We start from the raw sequence: 17,047 nt of genomic DNA, 5'->3' as shown, positions 1-17,047 counted from the left end.
ACTGCCTATTTCTGTATGTAAATGTTGCTTATACATTTACATACAGATCTAATAAAGTAGCTTGTTTGCGGATAGTATCAATTTTTAAGGTTTATAACAGCAGGAAATGTGTTTCTCAAGAACAGTGATGTTTTACACAAGGAAACCATTCATCTCTCTCCCGGCTGCACTGGCGTGTTGATACATGGAGAGGAGGGTAGATCAGACCAAATTACAACCTGATTCTTTTATTTTGAGCGTCCTGCCTGTCTGCTGGAGTAATTCAGTTTAACCACATCTCTGTGATACCCATCTTTATGAAATCTGAACACTCATGCCAGCTTAGAATATTCTTTTAACCAATATTGTTGTCTTCTTTCACCATAAATTATGTTAAACTAATGTAAAATACAGTTTTATTACTTTTTACTTGCAATTTGATTTCAACTCAGTTTTAGCCCATGTTGGGGGTGGTATGGGGGTGATAGACAGCAGGCAATTCAGAGCTTTTGGTTTGTCTCCTCCCATAAGGCACCTGTGGTGGTAGGTCATGCAGACAAAGGCAGAGGGAGGGGGTTGGCCTTCAACCAGCCAATAAGAAGGCAGAGAGGCATGTTCATGGAAAGCACAGATCACTGGAGCTCAGTGACAATTCAAAGTTGAGTGAGGAACGATTCTGGCGCTCAAAACTCAACTTGTTAAGGACCATTGCACGGCTTAGAAAACACTGAAGATAAAGGAATGGCGGTCACTAATTTCCACTACATAACCCGGATGAGCAGTGGCTTCAAAGTGTACATCTTAGAGGGTAATTATCACATTTTAGCTCTTAATACGAGTTCAAACTAAGAATTACACGATGTCTGCATGTTATCTGCATTAAAACAATAGTAATCAGTATCAGAAAGAAAATGTACTGTACAACTGGAATTTATTATCTTGAACTGTCTGGTCATTTTAATGTGCACTCTTAAAAATAAAGGTTACAAAAGGGTTTGTTCACAGTGATGCCATAGAAGCACCATTTATGTTTCCCAAGAGAACCTTTCAGTGAACAGCTCTAAAAAGAACCATAGATTTTCTTAGTGTAAAGAACATTTTAATGATCGAAATCGAACCTTTTTTTCACTATAAAATAAACTTTTTGCAATGGAAAGGTTCCATGGATGTTAAAGGTTCTTCATGGAAAAAAGAACCTTTGTTTTTTAAGAGTGTCTATTCTTTGGTGATATTATACATGATATTTATTCATGTATTCAATTCATATTTAAATATATAAATGCATTAAAAAATTCACATATGCATTTTCAGAAGGTTTCAAATAAGAAAAGAGGCTGGAAAACCCCTTTAATACTGGCAAAAATGATGATGCTCTGTTATTTTGAAGGTTAGTTGAGAAGAGTTGAGATGAAGACATGCTTGATGTGTGTTTTAGGCAGCAAATGAAAGAAATGAGAAAAGGATGTGGGTCTGTTATTTTGTCTTTAATCTCCCCAAGAAAAATATCCCTCCCTGAGGCACTAAAAATCAGTCATCAGCCAAGGTTTAAGGTGTGGTTTACACCCAATCCCCCATCCACTGTCATGCAAAGTCAACCTGCCTTGTCACAGTCCACTGCTTAGGAGATTTTTTGAGTGTGTGTAAGTGAAAGAGGGTTCTGCCAACAATGCCCCCTCATCATCCAAGCCATTTGAGCATTTGGTAAACTTTATCCGCTTGAAGTCTGATAGTGCCTAAACGCTAAACTTCATTCATGCAGTGGTAAAATACCTCAGATGTTAATCACCAATCAAATCACCACAGGTCCTGACTGGTCTAATGGTTGATTTGATATCCACAGCCCATGATCTTGTTTTTACTACTTCTTAAAATATTTAGCAAGTTCAAATGATTGTTGTAGCTACATTCGAGTATAAAGTCTTAACTGATTGTGGTAATCATTAATTAGAGTAACTTTAAGTCACAGGTTGCACAAAATCTCTAACCTTATTCTTGAGTGGAACAAGAGGATGTTGTGAAAGCCAATATCAATGGTCAAAAGCTGGTTCAAAGGCAATGTTAGCATGTTCCATAAATTGCTATGGGCAGGTATACTTAACCTGGTTAAAAACAAGACTTCAAAACTTTGTTAACCAAAAACTTGACAAATTTAAAAAGTGAGGTATTTTTTTATTTTAAAATATTTTATTTTATTATGCATTATCATTTGAGGAGTTATTTTTAATTTGTTTAACTAGGATTTGTTTTTATTTTTTGTCTGGAGATGTAAAAAGGCATACATGCACATACTTTCAGTGTAGACTATCTGTTTTTTTGCGAGTGAAAAGTGAAAAGTTTTGTTTCAGTTTAGCATTTAATAAACAAAAAATTTGAACCCATGCAGTAAAACTTATCATTTTGAGACTATAAAGTTTATGAGCTCTTAATGAGCTCTAAACCATTATCAGTTGTAGCATGTTGCAGATTATGTGTCTTTAATTACAATACCTTTGCATGACACTGTTGATGATATTAGCATGTGAATGGGGATGTGTATTTCAGTTTGGATTAGTCTGTTACTATCGTTATGTTGGGTAAACATTCTGTGAGCCACATGCTTTAACCTACAAAGCCTGTTTTGCACCTCAAAGCAGTTTGAACAACAAGCCAGTAAGATATTAATTTGTTCACTGATGTCGTTTTTTTTTTTTGGCCTGAATGTTTTCCAACATTTGAATGACATTTACCGTTAGTGGTGAATCAGCTGGGTAGTTCTACAGTAATACTCTCACAGAGCCAGTTGATCTTGCTCTGCCACTTAACGGAGTTTACATTTAACGGTGGCCCAACAACGTTTTTTCCCACAATTAAGATACACACACAGTGATGCAATTCCAAGGATTAAGAGTCAGTTGTTTACTTGTTTGCCACACCTTTTCACAAGTAAGCGAATCGGTGACTGGCAATGACCGTGTGAGCACCCTGCAGCGATGTCATTTATCATATCTGAAGTCACACGGGCCTGTGTTCATCTTTTCACAGGACAGCCCAATCTGAGAAGTGAAGACAGATTTCGCCACATGACGAGCGACAGGGTGCGGATGCGCCCTGCACATCCGATGAAGCGCAAAATCAGTTCAGAGAGAGGACGGACACTTGAGGAGAGGTAATGAACCATGTACCTTCCAACATGGAAGCAATAACCAGTAGAATAAGAGGGACTGAAGAGGAGTTCGTTTTGTCATTTATTTTTGAACTTTCTGTTTCAGAAGAGGGAGGGCCATTCGAAACAGCCTGGCCAACGGTGCCCGCAGATCATCTGGGTTCAGTATTCCTGAAAGCCCCACATCTACATGGAGCCCAACGCCCAGCCCCACTTACCTGATCCCCAGCCCAGTGTACTCCACCCCAGTCATGGACGAGCCTCTAGCCCTAATCAAGAAACCACGCCCAGAACCAGAGAAAGCAGAAAGCCAAAACAAAGCCACACCAGTCAAACAAATACAGGTGATTAATACTACTGTTAAATGAGTATGATATGTTTTATATCAAAATATAATGTTTATTTTATTTATTATTATTATTAAAAACAACACTTAAATGTTAATATTTATTAAAAAATAAATTAATAACAATATCATATTTAAAAAAATTATTTTGAAATAATATAATATAATTAAATTGACGGTCGGGCCAGTGGCCCCACCAATAAAAGTAATAAATATATCAAATAAAATAGGCCTAGTTATTGTTTTAGTTATTTTTGATCCATGTAACCTTAATAAATAAGGTTATGACAACAAAACTACTAGCCTTACTCATATACATTTTAAATATTGTTAAAGTCAGTCAGTAATAAAATAAGAACAAAGAATCAAATTATGAGCAATAGCACAAACATATACAAAATAAATAAAATAAAAATTTCAGGTTGTTCATGTAGGTCTAAACTAGATATTCAGGTACAGTAATAGTAATCAAATGTAAAATATCACAGTTTATAGTCTTCACTGTATAAATAATATAGATTAACCCTTAATTAAAGTTATTAATTCCAGAGCAGTAAGTGTTTTTTTTTCTTCTTTTGTTTGATTAACATATAAAACCAGACAGCAGCAGGAATATTAGGCTGCTGTCACTGTAAGACCTGCACGAATCATTACACATGCATTTTATTTCACTTAAGTCTTCACTTAAGACATAACCAACTATGATTACGATGATACTCGACAAGATTTTGTGGGAATATGTGCGTTCGCGAGTACCAAACTGAGAGACGTGGGTACTTTCGTGTCTACTCTCGCTTAAATATTTAAGTTGGCATTTCGCTTAAAAATATGCGCAAATCTTCTTTCATGAAACTTTCATGAAGATGCAGCACTGGCCCATTTGGGCAAGTTACAGTTCCGTCAAGGTTACAGGGCCATCGGGCGGTCCTTATTGTTGAGCCCTGACTCCTTTAGCAGTATGTGCTGACTTAAAGGGACACTCCACTTTTTTTGGAAATAGGCTCATTTTACAACTCCCCCAGAGTTAAACTGTTGAGTTTTACCGTTTTTGAATCCATTCAGCCGATCTCCGGTTCTGGCGGTACCACTTTTAGCATAGCTTAGCATACATCACTGAAGTGGACAAGACCATTAGCATTTCTCAAAAAAAAATGACCAAAGAGTTTCGATATTTTTCCTATTTAAAACTTGACTCTTCTGTAGTTACATCGTGCACTAAGACCGACGGAAAATGTAAAGTTGCGATTTTCTAGGCTGATATGGCTAGAAACTATACTCTCATTCCTGCGTAATAATCAAGAAACTTCACTGCCGTACCATGAGTGCAGCAGGCGTAATGATATGACGCAGCGCCTGAAAATAGTTCCGTTGTGTTGAAGGAAGGTGGCCTATTTTCAGGCGCTGCGTAGGAAAAATATCGAAACTCTTTGGTCATTTTTTTTTTGAGAAATGCTAATGGTCTTGTCCACTTCAATGATGTATGCTAAGCTATGCTAAAAGTGGTACCGCCAGAACCGGAGATCGGCTGAATGGATTCAAAAACGGTAAAACTGAACAGTTTAACTCTGGGGGAGTTGTAAAATGAGCCTATTTCCAAAAAAAGTGGAGTATCCCTTTAACACACTCTGTGCATTATACCATCTACATCTTAGAGTCTATCCTGAGGCCACCGCAGTCTGTTCATCCTCACTCACTGTCTATGAGACACAACAGAATGCAGGAAGGCACTTTTGTGTTCCTGAGAGAGTGGCTCTTTAGAGTGCGGACAGGCCTCTGCCTGTTTCAGATATGCAATCCAGCCGGATTCAGGGAGAAAATGTGAGCAATGGGTGGAGGAATGTTGTCAACAAGTCTCAACACACCGGTGCTGTTGTTGACCTGCTAGTGGCATTAGGGCTGAGGGAGAAACAGTATAGAACCACCAACCACCAACATAACTTCCATTTTTGGTCCATATTTCCCTTTTAGTTTCCCATCTTTCCATCAATTTTATTCATTAGCTAGCTATTCTAAAAGCTCTGTTATAGATGGGTGAAAAACTGTGTGGCTACAAGGATTTGCTGACCTTTGCTGTCTTTTTTTCAGATACGGCCATCTGTCATCACTTGCGTTTCCTCTGCAACAAGGTCAACCAAAAAAGACTGCTGCGATCACTCCACTGGTAAGTAAAAAGATGCAAATAAGCTTGGCATGCTTCCTTTAACATGTCCATGCAGATATTTTTCATCAGAATGAATAGTTTTTGAGCATCATCATCATCTGATTCTATCTCCAATATGTCTCTACAGTTGTTACCCAGCACAGTTATGATCATGTTGAAGAGCATTTCCAGAGGAGTCTCGGGATGAACTACCACAGAGCCGCCTCCATCAGCGTGTCTGTGGATGACCACTTTGCCAAAGCGCTGGGTGATAAATGGCTCCAGCTCAAAGCTTCATCCTCTTCCTGCCATTCATCCTCTTCTTCGTCGTCTTCTTCATCTCCACCCAGCAGTCCAACCTTCATCCACTCACCTGGCAACTGCCAGAGTCCCAAAAGGGCCCGCAAAGATTCAATCAGTCATTCCACAACCACACCCAACTTATGGTCTGAGAAATGAAGAAGGAAAAAATAAATTTAAATGTACATATGACCAAACGGACTTAAAATGCATGTGTAGGCCCATGTGTTTCTGCTGTAAAAAGCAAAAGGGAGACTGTTCAATTGTGTTGCAATGGCTGTTAACACTCGATGAGCAAATTAGGGATTGTTAAATTGTCTTTTAAAGGGAGATATTCAGTGTCTGACCATTTTCGGATCATTTCATGGTAGCTAAGCATTGTTGGAGTTGGCTTTGTCATTGGTTTTGTGGGTGCCACTGGTTTTTATTTGTTGACTGTGATTGCACTGATTATTGCTAATAACATTTCATTGTCTGTTGAAAGCTTTCTTCTTATAATATGTGCATATTTATATTAGACAGTGTTCCGAAATCTTGTGGAGCACTGAGCAAAACAGACCAAAACTTACTAGGTCAGAAAGTTTCATGTTTTAGTAGAAAACAAACGCTTGAGAAAAGAGGTGGGTAACTTTTTGGCATCTCTATATGGGCTATTGCTGTTCATTTCAATCCCAGTGTAAATTTCAAGCTTTTTATATTATTGTACATATTTGTAATAAACACATTTTTTTAAATGCATTCATTGTAGATTTGTTTTTAATGATAAAAATTATTATTAGCTTATATTTGTAAAAAATATTTCCTGAAAAGCACATTCCCGTTCTTGTTGTGAATGAATGATCAGAATTGGGGTCAAAGTTTTTAAAGAAATTAATACTTTAATTTAGCAAGGACACATTAAATTTTACATTGTTACAAAATAAATGCTGTTCACTATTTCAAATAAATGCTGTTCTTTTGAACTAAAGAATTAACTTTTGAACTTTTGAATAAATGCATCCATAAAAATATTAATCAGCACAACTGTTTTCAACATCGATGATAATAAGGAATGACGTCTGAGCACCAAATCAGCATATTAGAACGAAGACTAAAATATATTAAAATAAAAAAAAATAACGTGTAATAATATTTCACAATATGACTACTTTTACTGTATTCCTGATCCAATAAATGCAGCTTTGGTGAGCATAAGAGTCTTAATTCACAAACAGTAAAAAATCGTACCGACCCCAAATTAAACGGTATGCAAGTTATTCCTATGAAAAGTATATTTGTCTTTGTAATCTTTCATCAAACTTCTAGTAATAACTTGCTCTGCCACTTGTCATAATTTAATCACTTTATGATGGTTAAACTGCTGTTACATTACACCACAGAAAATAATTTAAACTCTTTAAATATGTTCAAAACAAGCAAAAATACAGTTATGTCCTTAAAATTGCAAATAGAAAAACTATTTTCAAGTAATCAACATGTGCATTTTACTTGGAATATTTCTTTTGTAAGCTCAGGAACAACAGGCTAATGAAGTAGACTGAAATTCAGTTATCAGTAGATCTTTAAGTCTTCTCTAAATGCCTGTACACATGCAAAGGTCATACAGTAGTTGATTCTTTCTAGCGGAAATCAATAGAACGAAATTTGTTTATGTAAATGATCGTTATGGGAGGGTTAGTCAGGAGATTATAAAAACACTTGTGTCATTATTTTAGAGGCCAGATTCAAGTTATACATAAGCTTACCTTGCAGCAGCAGCTAAACTACAAATAGATTTGACCTTCTTAGATGGTTTATGATAAACAGGAAACAGTTGGAAAACAACTTTCCATTCCTGCTAAAAAAAAAAAAATACATCAACTGCCAGTTAGATCAGATGCAAAACTTGTCAATCACAAGATCAGGTTCAAGAAGCTGAGAAACAGGTTTGCATGAAGATTTTCTGGCACAAAGGTACTGTAAGAAGCCATTGAACGAGTTCAAAGAAGTCCTGTTGCCAAAAGCCCTGCCTTCCACACTCTTTTGCAGGCTTGACTGGCCTCATACAGGGGAGAGTCTAGTGTTTCTCAGAGAACAAAATGACTCATGCTCAGTGGCTCAGATCTCAAGGTGTTGCAGTAACATGATGTCCTTCTGGAATGTGGACACCTCAAGGCAGCTTTAAGTCACATGAAAAAGGTTAGCATAGATGACATCATTGTCTAACAGAGCAGATCCGCACAAAATAGAACCAGCAAGATTAACAATACTATTAACATTGTTACTTTGATTTGATTGCTTCATACATTTGCATTATGTTATGCCACCTGAGTACAAACAATTAGCAATATGGGAAACACTTTGCAATAAGGTCCTATTAGTCAATGTTTGTTATTGTATTAATTAAGATTAATAAATGCTATTTTTCATTGTTAGAACTGATGTAGTTTTCTTAACATATGGAACCTTGAATGAGTATAGCATTATAGAAGAACTATTTATTTATTATTGTTAAGGATTCATTTTAGCATCTACTGTGTCTCAGATGTCACTCCTATATAATTCATTAGGATAAATAAAAATAGAAACTTGAAAAACCTGAATAGTTGACAAACAATAAGATGATATTCCATTGTTAGAATTAATGCGGATACAGTAGCTCAGAGAATGTGGTCTTTGATTAATTTGATGAAAAATTTGAAATGTTTGAGTTGGTATTGAAATCTTTGACTTCTGATTGCAGACTTCTATACACAATGTGAGACATTATTGTCATATCTTCTAAAACTCACGTGATTTTACTAATCTCATGAAGTGTGCCATGAGTTAAGGTATAAATGTGAATGAGAATTAATCCTCTTTTTTGTGCCCCACAAATGGTTGAAAGTATTCACTCATATTGTGCATAACTCATCGACTCCAAAGGAAGATTAATCGAATAATTTTTAAATAAATGTATAAAGCTAATATTTAACAGTGGCATCACCATTCTCTTTCTGCAGTAGAAGGTCTAAACATGCATTTATGCAGTCAATTTCACTCTGTTAGATGCATGTCAGCTCTGCTGTAATTGAGCCCCATCCCTCAGGCTACACATACTGTGGCTTGTCGTGGAGTGTACTTATAAATCAAAGGAAGGGGGTCTGTGTGGGAGGCTCTGAAGTCAGAATATCATCCTTCTACAATAATCACGTTTGAATCAGCATTTAAAATGGATCAAATGTTTTCATGAGGTTTTCAGAGAAGCAGATTTTTAAAAGGCCGCACCCTCCTATCCATGTCAAAGCATGTGTTGAAACAGATCCCGTCTGACATCAGTCATTGCCTTACATTATATTCATTTCAGGACTAGGGTGGTACCCTTAACAAGATTAAAATAGCAAACACATATATATATATATAATTCACATTTTCCTGTGCCATGCAAAAAATATTTGTATACCAAAGTTAGTTTGGGTCCTCTAATTGGATGGAACCTTTAAATGCAACTTGTCTAAAAAAAAACTTTATGGTTTGATTGACTGAAGTAAGGCTGTACATAGACAGTATAGAGATTCTTTGAATAAGAAAGCTAAAGACATTAGACTAACTTTTAACACTTTAAAAGTTTGTGAGCTTTACAAAGAATTTATTTGATATTTTTATACCCGATTGTAGCCATATTCGGATTTTATATTACTACCCCCGACTCTTTCATTTATTTTTTATTGTTCTTTTTTGTGTTTTAATTTTGTGTGCATAATTGTGTAACGTTCATTATCTTCATGTGAAATTCTGAACGAAAGTGCATGAATGTTTATATTGTTTATTTAAATAAATCAATAAAAATATTATAACTATAAAATACGTCATCACAGTCCGTGAAAGGGGTCCAAGTACACAGGGACTTTTCACCATTTATTTCACTCCAACTGTCCATGTTTGTTCCAGACAGACTGTAGATGGATTTTTCAGTGACTCTTTCTGGCTACAAGTGACTATTTTTATGTGTGTGTCATTTAATCATTCATGCAACCGATTCATTCAAACACACTGATTAATTCATTATTTAGAGTTGTTCAACGCTTCTGAGGCTTCGTTTGAAACTCTTTTCGATGATGGATCAAAAGTAGTTGTTAATATTCTGTCTAAAATGTAAGTTACACAATATACTATCTTCTTGTTTATCAAACTGTTCTTGTTTATCAAAGAGGCTCGAACATGTAAGCTCACATGAAGTAATTTTTAAAGATTTATCTAATGATTCCAAATCTTATCTGTATATGTGCATTTTAATTGAAATTAAATGCTTAATAATAATTGTTAAACTAAAATTGCTCGTGTAATGGAATATAATGGAAATAATTATATAAATAATATAAAATAATTTTAATAAATAATCATTGCTAAAAGCCAGACAATTTTGTATAATATATATATTTTTTACTATGTTATGACCTTTAATTTGGAGCAAGAGCAACTGAGGGAGTGACTTTGTCTAATATGTCAAATAAATACGCTTTAGAATCAATAGATAATGCTTTAAAAAAGACTACATGTGAGCTTACATGTACAAATCTCTTTAGCAGCTATATAAACTACCATAACATTCAAGACATTTTCTTCTTGCTGTGTACATGCATTTATATAGGCCCCTAATTCACATTCTTCAATCTTCGACAGAAGAGATAATTGAATCACGTTGACTCAATTGCGAAATTCTGTGAATCGCAGTTTCTCTGTTTCATGGCATGTGATTGGCTGTTCACGACTGATGTCACACTTTCATGTGCATGCGCTCCATGAACTCAGGATTAAAGCCTGAGTTGACAGAGAAAGATACAAAACCATAACCCTGAGTTTATTCAACTATATCATCATGGTACGGCCCCCAGGTTAGCCTTGTAGCATAAGTTACTATGGCGATGAACACCGCTAAAAGCCAAGCCACTTTCATGGTGCCTAAAACCCAGGTTTGGCACAAACTAAACTGAAACATACTTGGCTATCCACCTAAACCCGCTTCCTGGTATAGGCCCCAGCTCTTTTGGTCTATGTTTATATTCGGATTTGGTTAGAGTTGTGGGTAATAACACTCTTGCTAGAGTGATATTTTTATTTAGTTATAATAATAATAATAATTCGTTACATTTATATAGCGCTTTTCTGGGTACTCAAAGCGCTTTACATGGAAGGGGGGGATCTCCTCAACCACCACCAATGTGCAGCATCCATCTGGATGATGCGACGGGAGCCATATTGCGCCAGAACGCCCACCACACACCAGCTTACTGGTGGAGAGGAGACAGTGATGAAGCCAATCAGTATATGTGGATGATTAGGAGGCCATGATGGACAGAGGCCAAGGAGCAAATTTGGCCAGGATGCCGCGGTTACACCCCTACTCTTTTTCGAAGGACATCCTGGGATTTTGAATGACCACAGAGACTCAGGACCTCGGTTTAACGTCTCATCCGAAGGACGGGTGGCCTTATATTATGTAGACAGTACAAATATAAACTCACAATTGCAAGAAATAAGCCAGAATTGCAGGTTTATGTCTCACGTTTCTTTCTCAGAATTGTTAGGTATAAAGTATAATTAATTCATATAAAAAGTATAATTAAGTATATATAATTATAAAGTCCGAAATTCGAGATATAAACTCGCAATTCTGACAAAAAAGTCTGAAATGTAAATGAGCACACCATAACATACAGGGGACTTGCAATTACTTATTAGACTAGTTACTTGTCCAAACTTACTTAGCAATGCAAGCATGTCCTTGGCTGTTTTTATTTACTTTTGGAAAAGAAGCTTCATAGTCAAAACCTTCTGATTAATGCAGACTCGACCTTTATGTGTTGTGGAGCACTCCCTGCATTATTCCAGTAATTAAGTGTTCATGCTTCTGACTCACTTCCGTAGGATTACAGTTCAAAAAGATATTCAACCAAACCTTCACATTCCCACCTTCACAGGTCTGACAGACAGGTAAGTCAGCACCAGCACAGTCTGTGACACATCAACTGTCTGCACCTCTTCTGCCTGCTCCTCAGGCTTGGCTGCATTAACAGGGAGGCTATACAACATCTCTGCGATTTATTCACATTAGGGGAGGATGGTGGACCAGTCATTTTACTGCTTTTTGTTTTTGCATCACTCTTTTCATTTTCTTCCCTAAAGGCGCTTAAGTCAGGGCAGCACAAGCCGAGGCTTTAGTCAAGGATTTTTTTAAGGGGGAAGAAGCCTTACCATACAGGCCACAGCAAGTCTTTTAGGTCTCACACACACACAACATATGCACACATACACATGCAGACATTCCTCACTACTGAGAAAATTGCTTTGAGTGATCTTACCGATCCTGTTTGGCAAGGGAATGGAGGGAGGGAATGGGTGGACGAAGAAGCGACAGATGGAGGAAAAAATTAGGAGAGATGTACTGATAGACAACATGTTTCTTGTGAACTACTTTTAAGGGGTTTATTTGCATGTTGAATCAGGTTTAACTGTTACAGTTCAGGGTTTTTTTTTCTTTTACCATGGAAATAATCACTTTTATGCTGTTAGTTATTTTGAGAATCTAATAAAGGGAAAGATTGTAACAAACAAAAACAAACCTGTAGAAATGGTTATAAGGTTCACCCTTTGCTTGTTCATCCTTTTTGCTAATTTGCAAAATATTTTCACATGAATAAGTGAGACCTAATGTATTCTGTTTATTAATTAATGGGATTTGAAGGAGATTACAAGGACATGGATCAAGTTCAGAGATCATAGAAACCAGGGCCCAGTTGTTCAAAAGTATTCTGATCGGATTTTGGCTATTGGATTGGATCAAATCTTGAAAACGGAAAGAAAAAAGGATTCTGAAATCAGATTAGATCACAAACTCCAATCTTTGGATCAAATCATCAGTTTGTGTTGTTTAAAGCTTTTTAGTAATATTGGAATACCTTTGATCCAAAAAAAATCTGATCCCAGCAGAAGGGTTGATTTCAGGAACAGAATTTAATAAAACTGGTCAAAAATACAATATTTGTTTCATTTAATAAACACATTTTTTATTTTGCTCTTGATTAGTTTAACTGTTAAATTATTAAATTAGTTAGACATTACGCAACCTATTAAGATTTTCTTTTTTTTTTCTCATCTCATATTTTTTTCATCACAATGTCCCTTTAGGGCAGTGGTTCTCAATCTTGGTCCTAGGGAGCCACTGCTCTGCACATTTTATATGTCTCCTTCATCTGACACACCCACTTCAGTTAATAAAGCTCTTTCCTAACGAGCTGATGATCTGAATCAGGTGTGTTAAATGAGGGAGACATACAAACTGTGCAGAGCAGTGGCTCCCTAGGACCAGGATTGAGAACCACTGCTTTAGGGGCTCCACAGAGCACTAGTAATCCATATTTGGAAATCTGAAAAAGTGTGTATCTGGATCAGGGTGATCCAATTCAATTTTGCTTTGAAAAACCGGCACAAAAATAAGATGTATTACCTGATCCTGTATAGCAAAACATGGGATTTCCAAATCCAGATCATTCTGATCCAGATAAATTTTTTTGTACAACTGGGCCCTGGATAAAAACTTTGAACATAGATTAGCCATAAATCATATATCAATCATATTTACCTCCATATGACTTATAGCTGCTGTAGGTAACTTTTGAAAAAATGTATTTGCTAAAACTGTCATTATGTCCTGACAGTAGAATATGAGACAGATAATCTGTGTAAAAATCAAGCTCCTCTAGCTCCTCCTAGTGGTCCTATTGCCATTTGCAAGAAATACACGCTCCCGGTCAGAAACAACCAATCAGAGCCAGGAGGAATGTCTTAGCAGTGTCAATCACGCTCGTGTACGCGCTGATCACACCCCTCTCTTGCACAGCGCGAGTCGTCGTTCAAACTCAAGATTGCCGGCGTGCTGCAGCTGTGCTTATGACGGAGAAACAACCTAAACTGCCAATTCTCGAGTGACACCTGCTCATAAAACAAAGAGGTAAAAGGAAAAAGACTGATGACGATAAACAAGCGAAAAAGAAAGAATTACACAGAGCCCATTGACTCGGTGTCAAAACTCTAGCCGCATAACATGTAGATAAAATGTCACGCACTCTGCTAAGCAACAATTGAAACCTGCTAATTCACTGGCTTGTCATGTTGCTGAAATAATGTACTAGCACACCTTATCTAGCATTATATATCGCTAGTATAATTACTTACATGCTGTAACGTTAGTTACCGTTATATAACGTTATCTTACTAGCTATTTATAACTTATAGAAAGAGTGCAACGTTATAAAGTTACATGTAGGCTATTGCAAAATACATAATGATTTGAGGACCAAGTTTGTAGTCAAAGTATGGGCAGGCCATAGTCAATGTAAAGCATATTATTGACGTTTAGTCCCTATTAGTGAATGTGCCATATAACTTTTTATCCGCTGTTATCGGTGGCCCTGTTTACTAGCCTGCGCGTTCACGACAGGCTCCGCTGTGGAGGACGAGCTGTGGAGGGAGGGCTGTAGCGCAGCAGAGAGCAAGGGGGTGGGACCTGTAAGTTGTGCTTGTTCAAATTTTCAGGCTAAGTCAACGTTTTCTCAAAACTCCCTACTGCAGCTTTAAATGATTGAGTTTATGTAAATATCAGTATATGATATTATGTTCAATATAAAATGAAAGTCTCTAGTTTAGTTTCTCTTTTTTTCTCCTTTGTTTTATTATGTAAGATTTAATATTAAAAACATAATTAAAATGAAATATAAATAATATATAAAAAATATTATGTGCACAATAAATGGTTTGATGATGAAATAGATTAATCTAAATCTAGAACAAATCATCAACAAACACTACACATTTGTTTTTCTATCATGTTGGGGGCTTTCCAATGTATTGTTTTCATACTGAACTAATGATATTTCTATCACTAACCCATAAGGTTTTGCTAACGTTCCCAATAAGTAAAAATGTTGTCTGTGTTCGAAATCGCCCCTTATAACCTCATTCACTATTCCTAAAATCATTTGACACTTACTAACTGGCAGCTCTAGTAGAAAGGAAAAGATTTATCTTTAACTCTGTCATGGAAATAACTATATATAAACCATAACTAAACAATTTCATAATCAATCAAAAAGAAATATACCTGATATTTCACTGTAGCAACATTGGACCAGCGGTTTGGAAAATGGATGTATGGATGATTCAGCTGTGGGCGCCATCTTCTGGGGAGACGCAGTAGAAATTCATTCAAGTATAGGTTTCTGCAGGACAGAAATAGGAGTTACCAGATCAGTGGGCAAGCCCATAAACAGAGTGGCGTTAGACCGCGTTACCTGATTTGCCCACGTCACAGTGAGGGTAGGTTTAGGGGGTTATATCATAGGCTGAATCCGAAAATGGCCCCTCAAATAATGCCCTATTTGTAGTGATGTCTGAAACCATAGTGGACGTTAATGAGTGCACTTATTCAATCCCACATTGCAACACATTAACAAGTGTACAGCCGATGTGCGTTTCGAACTTCCGATGTATTCAACGGCTGTCCGAATTCACTCACTTGTTTTCATTCACTCCTTCAAGTGAACTCAGTAATAGTGGACTTACGGGGAATAGTGATTGAGGGTTTAGGGGGCAATTTCAGACTCAGCCATAGACGTGTTGTACACTCACTATTGCGGTGCATTATGGGATTAAATGAGTGCACTCGATAACGTCCAATATGGTTTCAGACACCACTAGAAATGGCTGTTCCCTAAAATAGTGCCCCATTTAAGGGTATAGGGGGGAAATTATTTGTCAATGCTTTTGCATTCTCTCGCAAATGTTTTGCCTTCCCCAGAGAAACGTTGCGTTCACTCGCAAAGAATAAGTTGTGCAAGCGAAAGCAGTTTTCCTCCCATCTCATATTTTTTCCATCACCATGTCCCTTTTAGGGGCTCTGTCCATTAGAAACGTACACTTTATATATACATATTTAATATATATATAAATTTAATATATATATATACAGTATATATATATTATATATGTATATATTTTAACAATTTTTTTCTTTGTTATGCGAACGTTAAGGAATATTCCATTTTATAATTTTGCAAACATATTGGAAAAGTTATGAAATGTTCTCTAAAAAATTCAGAAACATTTAGTAACATTTAAAAAACGTTAGTCGAACATCCAGCTAAACTTTTTAGGTAAAAACGTTGTATAAAATTATGTCTAAATAATGTTTTTGTGCTAACTTTTTGAGAATATTATTAAAGACCAGATAACTTTAAACAAATGTTTTATTAATGTTACTAGAAAACTCATAACTTTGAGAGAACATTGCCACAATGTTAGCTAACATTCTGAGAATGTTCCGTTAGCTGGGTAGCTTCTGGCAGTAGCTCACTTTAATGTATGAGAGCTAAACAGATGTTTTAAATTGCAGGGTTATCCTATGAGAAAATATGAACATGAAATGACGTGAAACTGAGCCAATTAGTTTTTTAATAAATAATTTTAAATGTTTTTATGATGTCAGTCCTTCTGCTGTGTAAATATATTACTACATTCAGAGGGTCCATGTTTGAAAAGATTTCTGAATAGATTTGTTGTATGGGAGGTGTTGGCAGCAGAGACTCTAGGGAACTGGGTTGCTTTGCCTCAGGCAAGCACTAATATGTTCTTGGATTATGATTGCAAACCTGTGTAAACTATTGTTAAAATAGACTTGTTTATGTGCGGGAAATAAATCCGCTATCCGCCCACTGTTCTTTTCACTGTTATTGTCTTATCTTAATGAAATGATGTCTAGGCAATACTGGCTGTTTCGGTCTTTCTTAATTGAGCGTCTCCGGATTCATGTTAACAAGATGTCAAGGTAAAAGAACATATGAAAAAAACAACTAACACCATCTATTTAGTTGTCATTGTGAAATGAAAAAAGACTAAGCAATTAAACTAAACACCACCAAGTACATAAATAAACAAAACCTCGCACTGCACTGGATAAATTGTCATTGTACCCTATAATGCAGAGATTGATTTAGATAGACGCCAAAGAGTTCTTCTCTTTGTGTTTACAGTTCAGGTCTCCCACAGCTGTTCACATGTTATTATCTGTTATTTCATAAGTGATGTTTTCAGTAGAGGCAGAAAGTATTTCAAATAATCTCGTATT

The 17,047-nt window shown here is 36.3% G+C and overlaps 1 protein-coding gene across 1 annotated transcript; it reads left to right on the top strand.

Moving 5' to 3' along the window:
- The first annotated feature begins 579 nt into the window (after positions 1-579).
- Positions 580-6,641, top strand: vgll4l (vestigial like 4 like). The gene is made up of 5 exons (XM_056237543.1): positions 580-787; positions 3,001-3,124; positions 3,228-3,465; positions 5,553-5,628; positions 5,756-6,641. Exons 1-5 carry the CDS (start codon positions 721-723, stop codon positions 6,064-6,066), a joined length of 816 nt encoding a protein of 271 aa, XP_056093518.1. The 5' UTR covers positions 580-720; the 3' UTR covers positions 6,067-6,641.
- The last annotated feature ends 10,406 nt before the right edge of the window (positions 6,642-17,047 follow it).

Source organism: Rhinichthys klamathensis, unplaced genomic scaffold (genome assembly GCF_029890125.1).
Source record: "Rhinichthys klamathensis goyatoka isolate OS25496 unplaced genomic scaffold, OSU_Roscu_1.1 h1tg000487l_1, whole genome shotgun sequence".
Classification (NCBI taxonomy): Eukaryota; Metazoa; Chordata; class Actinopteri; order Cypriniformes; family Leuciscidae; genus Rhinichthys; species Rhinichthys klamathensis.
This window is presented reverse-complemented; position numbering and strand designations above follow the sequence as displayed.

Coding starts and splice junctions, on each gene's coding strand:
- vgll4l (XM_056237543.1), top strand. CDS start 721: ATGGCGGTCACTAATTTCCACTACATAACCCGGATGAGCAGTGGCTTC. Junction 3,466..5,552: donor CACCAGTCAAACAAATACAG/GTGATTAATACT, acceptor TCTTTTTTTCAG/ATACGGCCATCTGTCATCAC. Junction 5,629..5,755: donor CTGCTGCGATCACTCCACTG/GTAAGTAAAAAG, acceptor ATGTCTCTACAG/TTGTTACCCAGCACAGTTAT.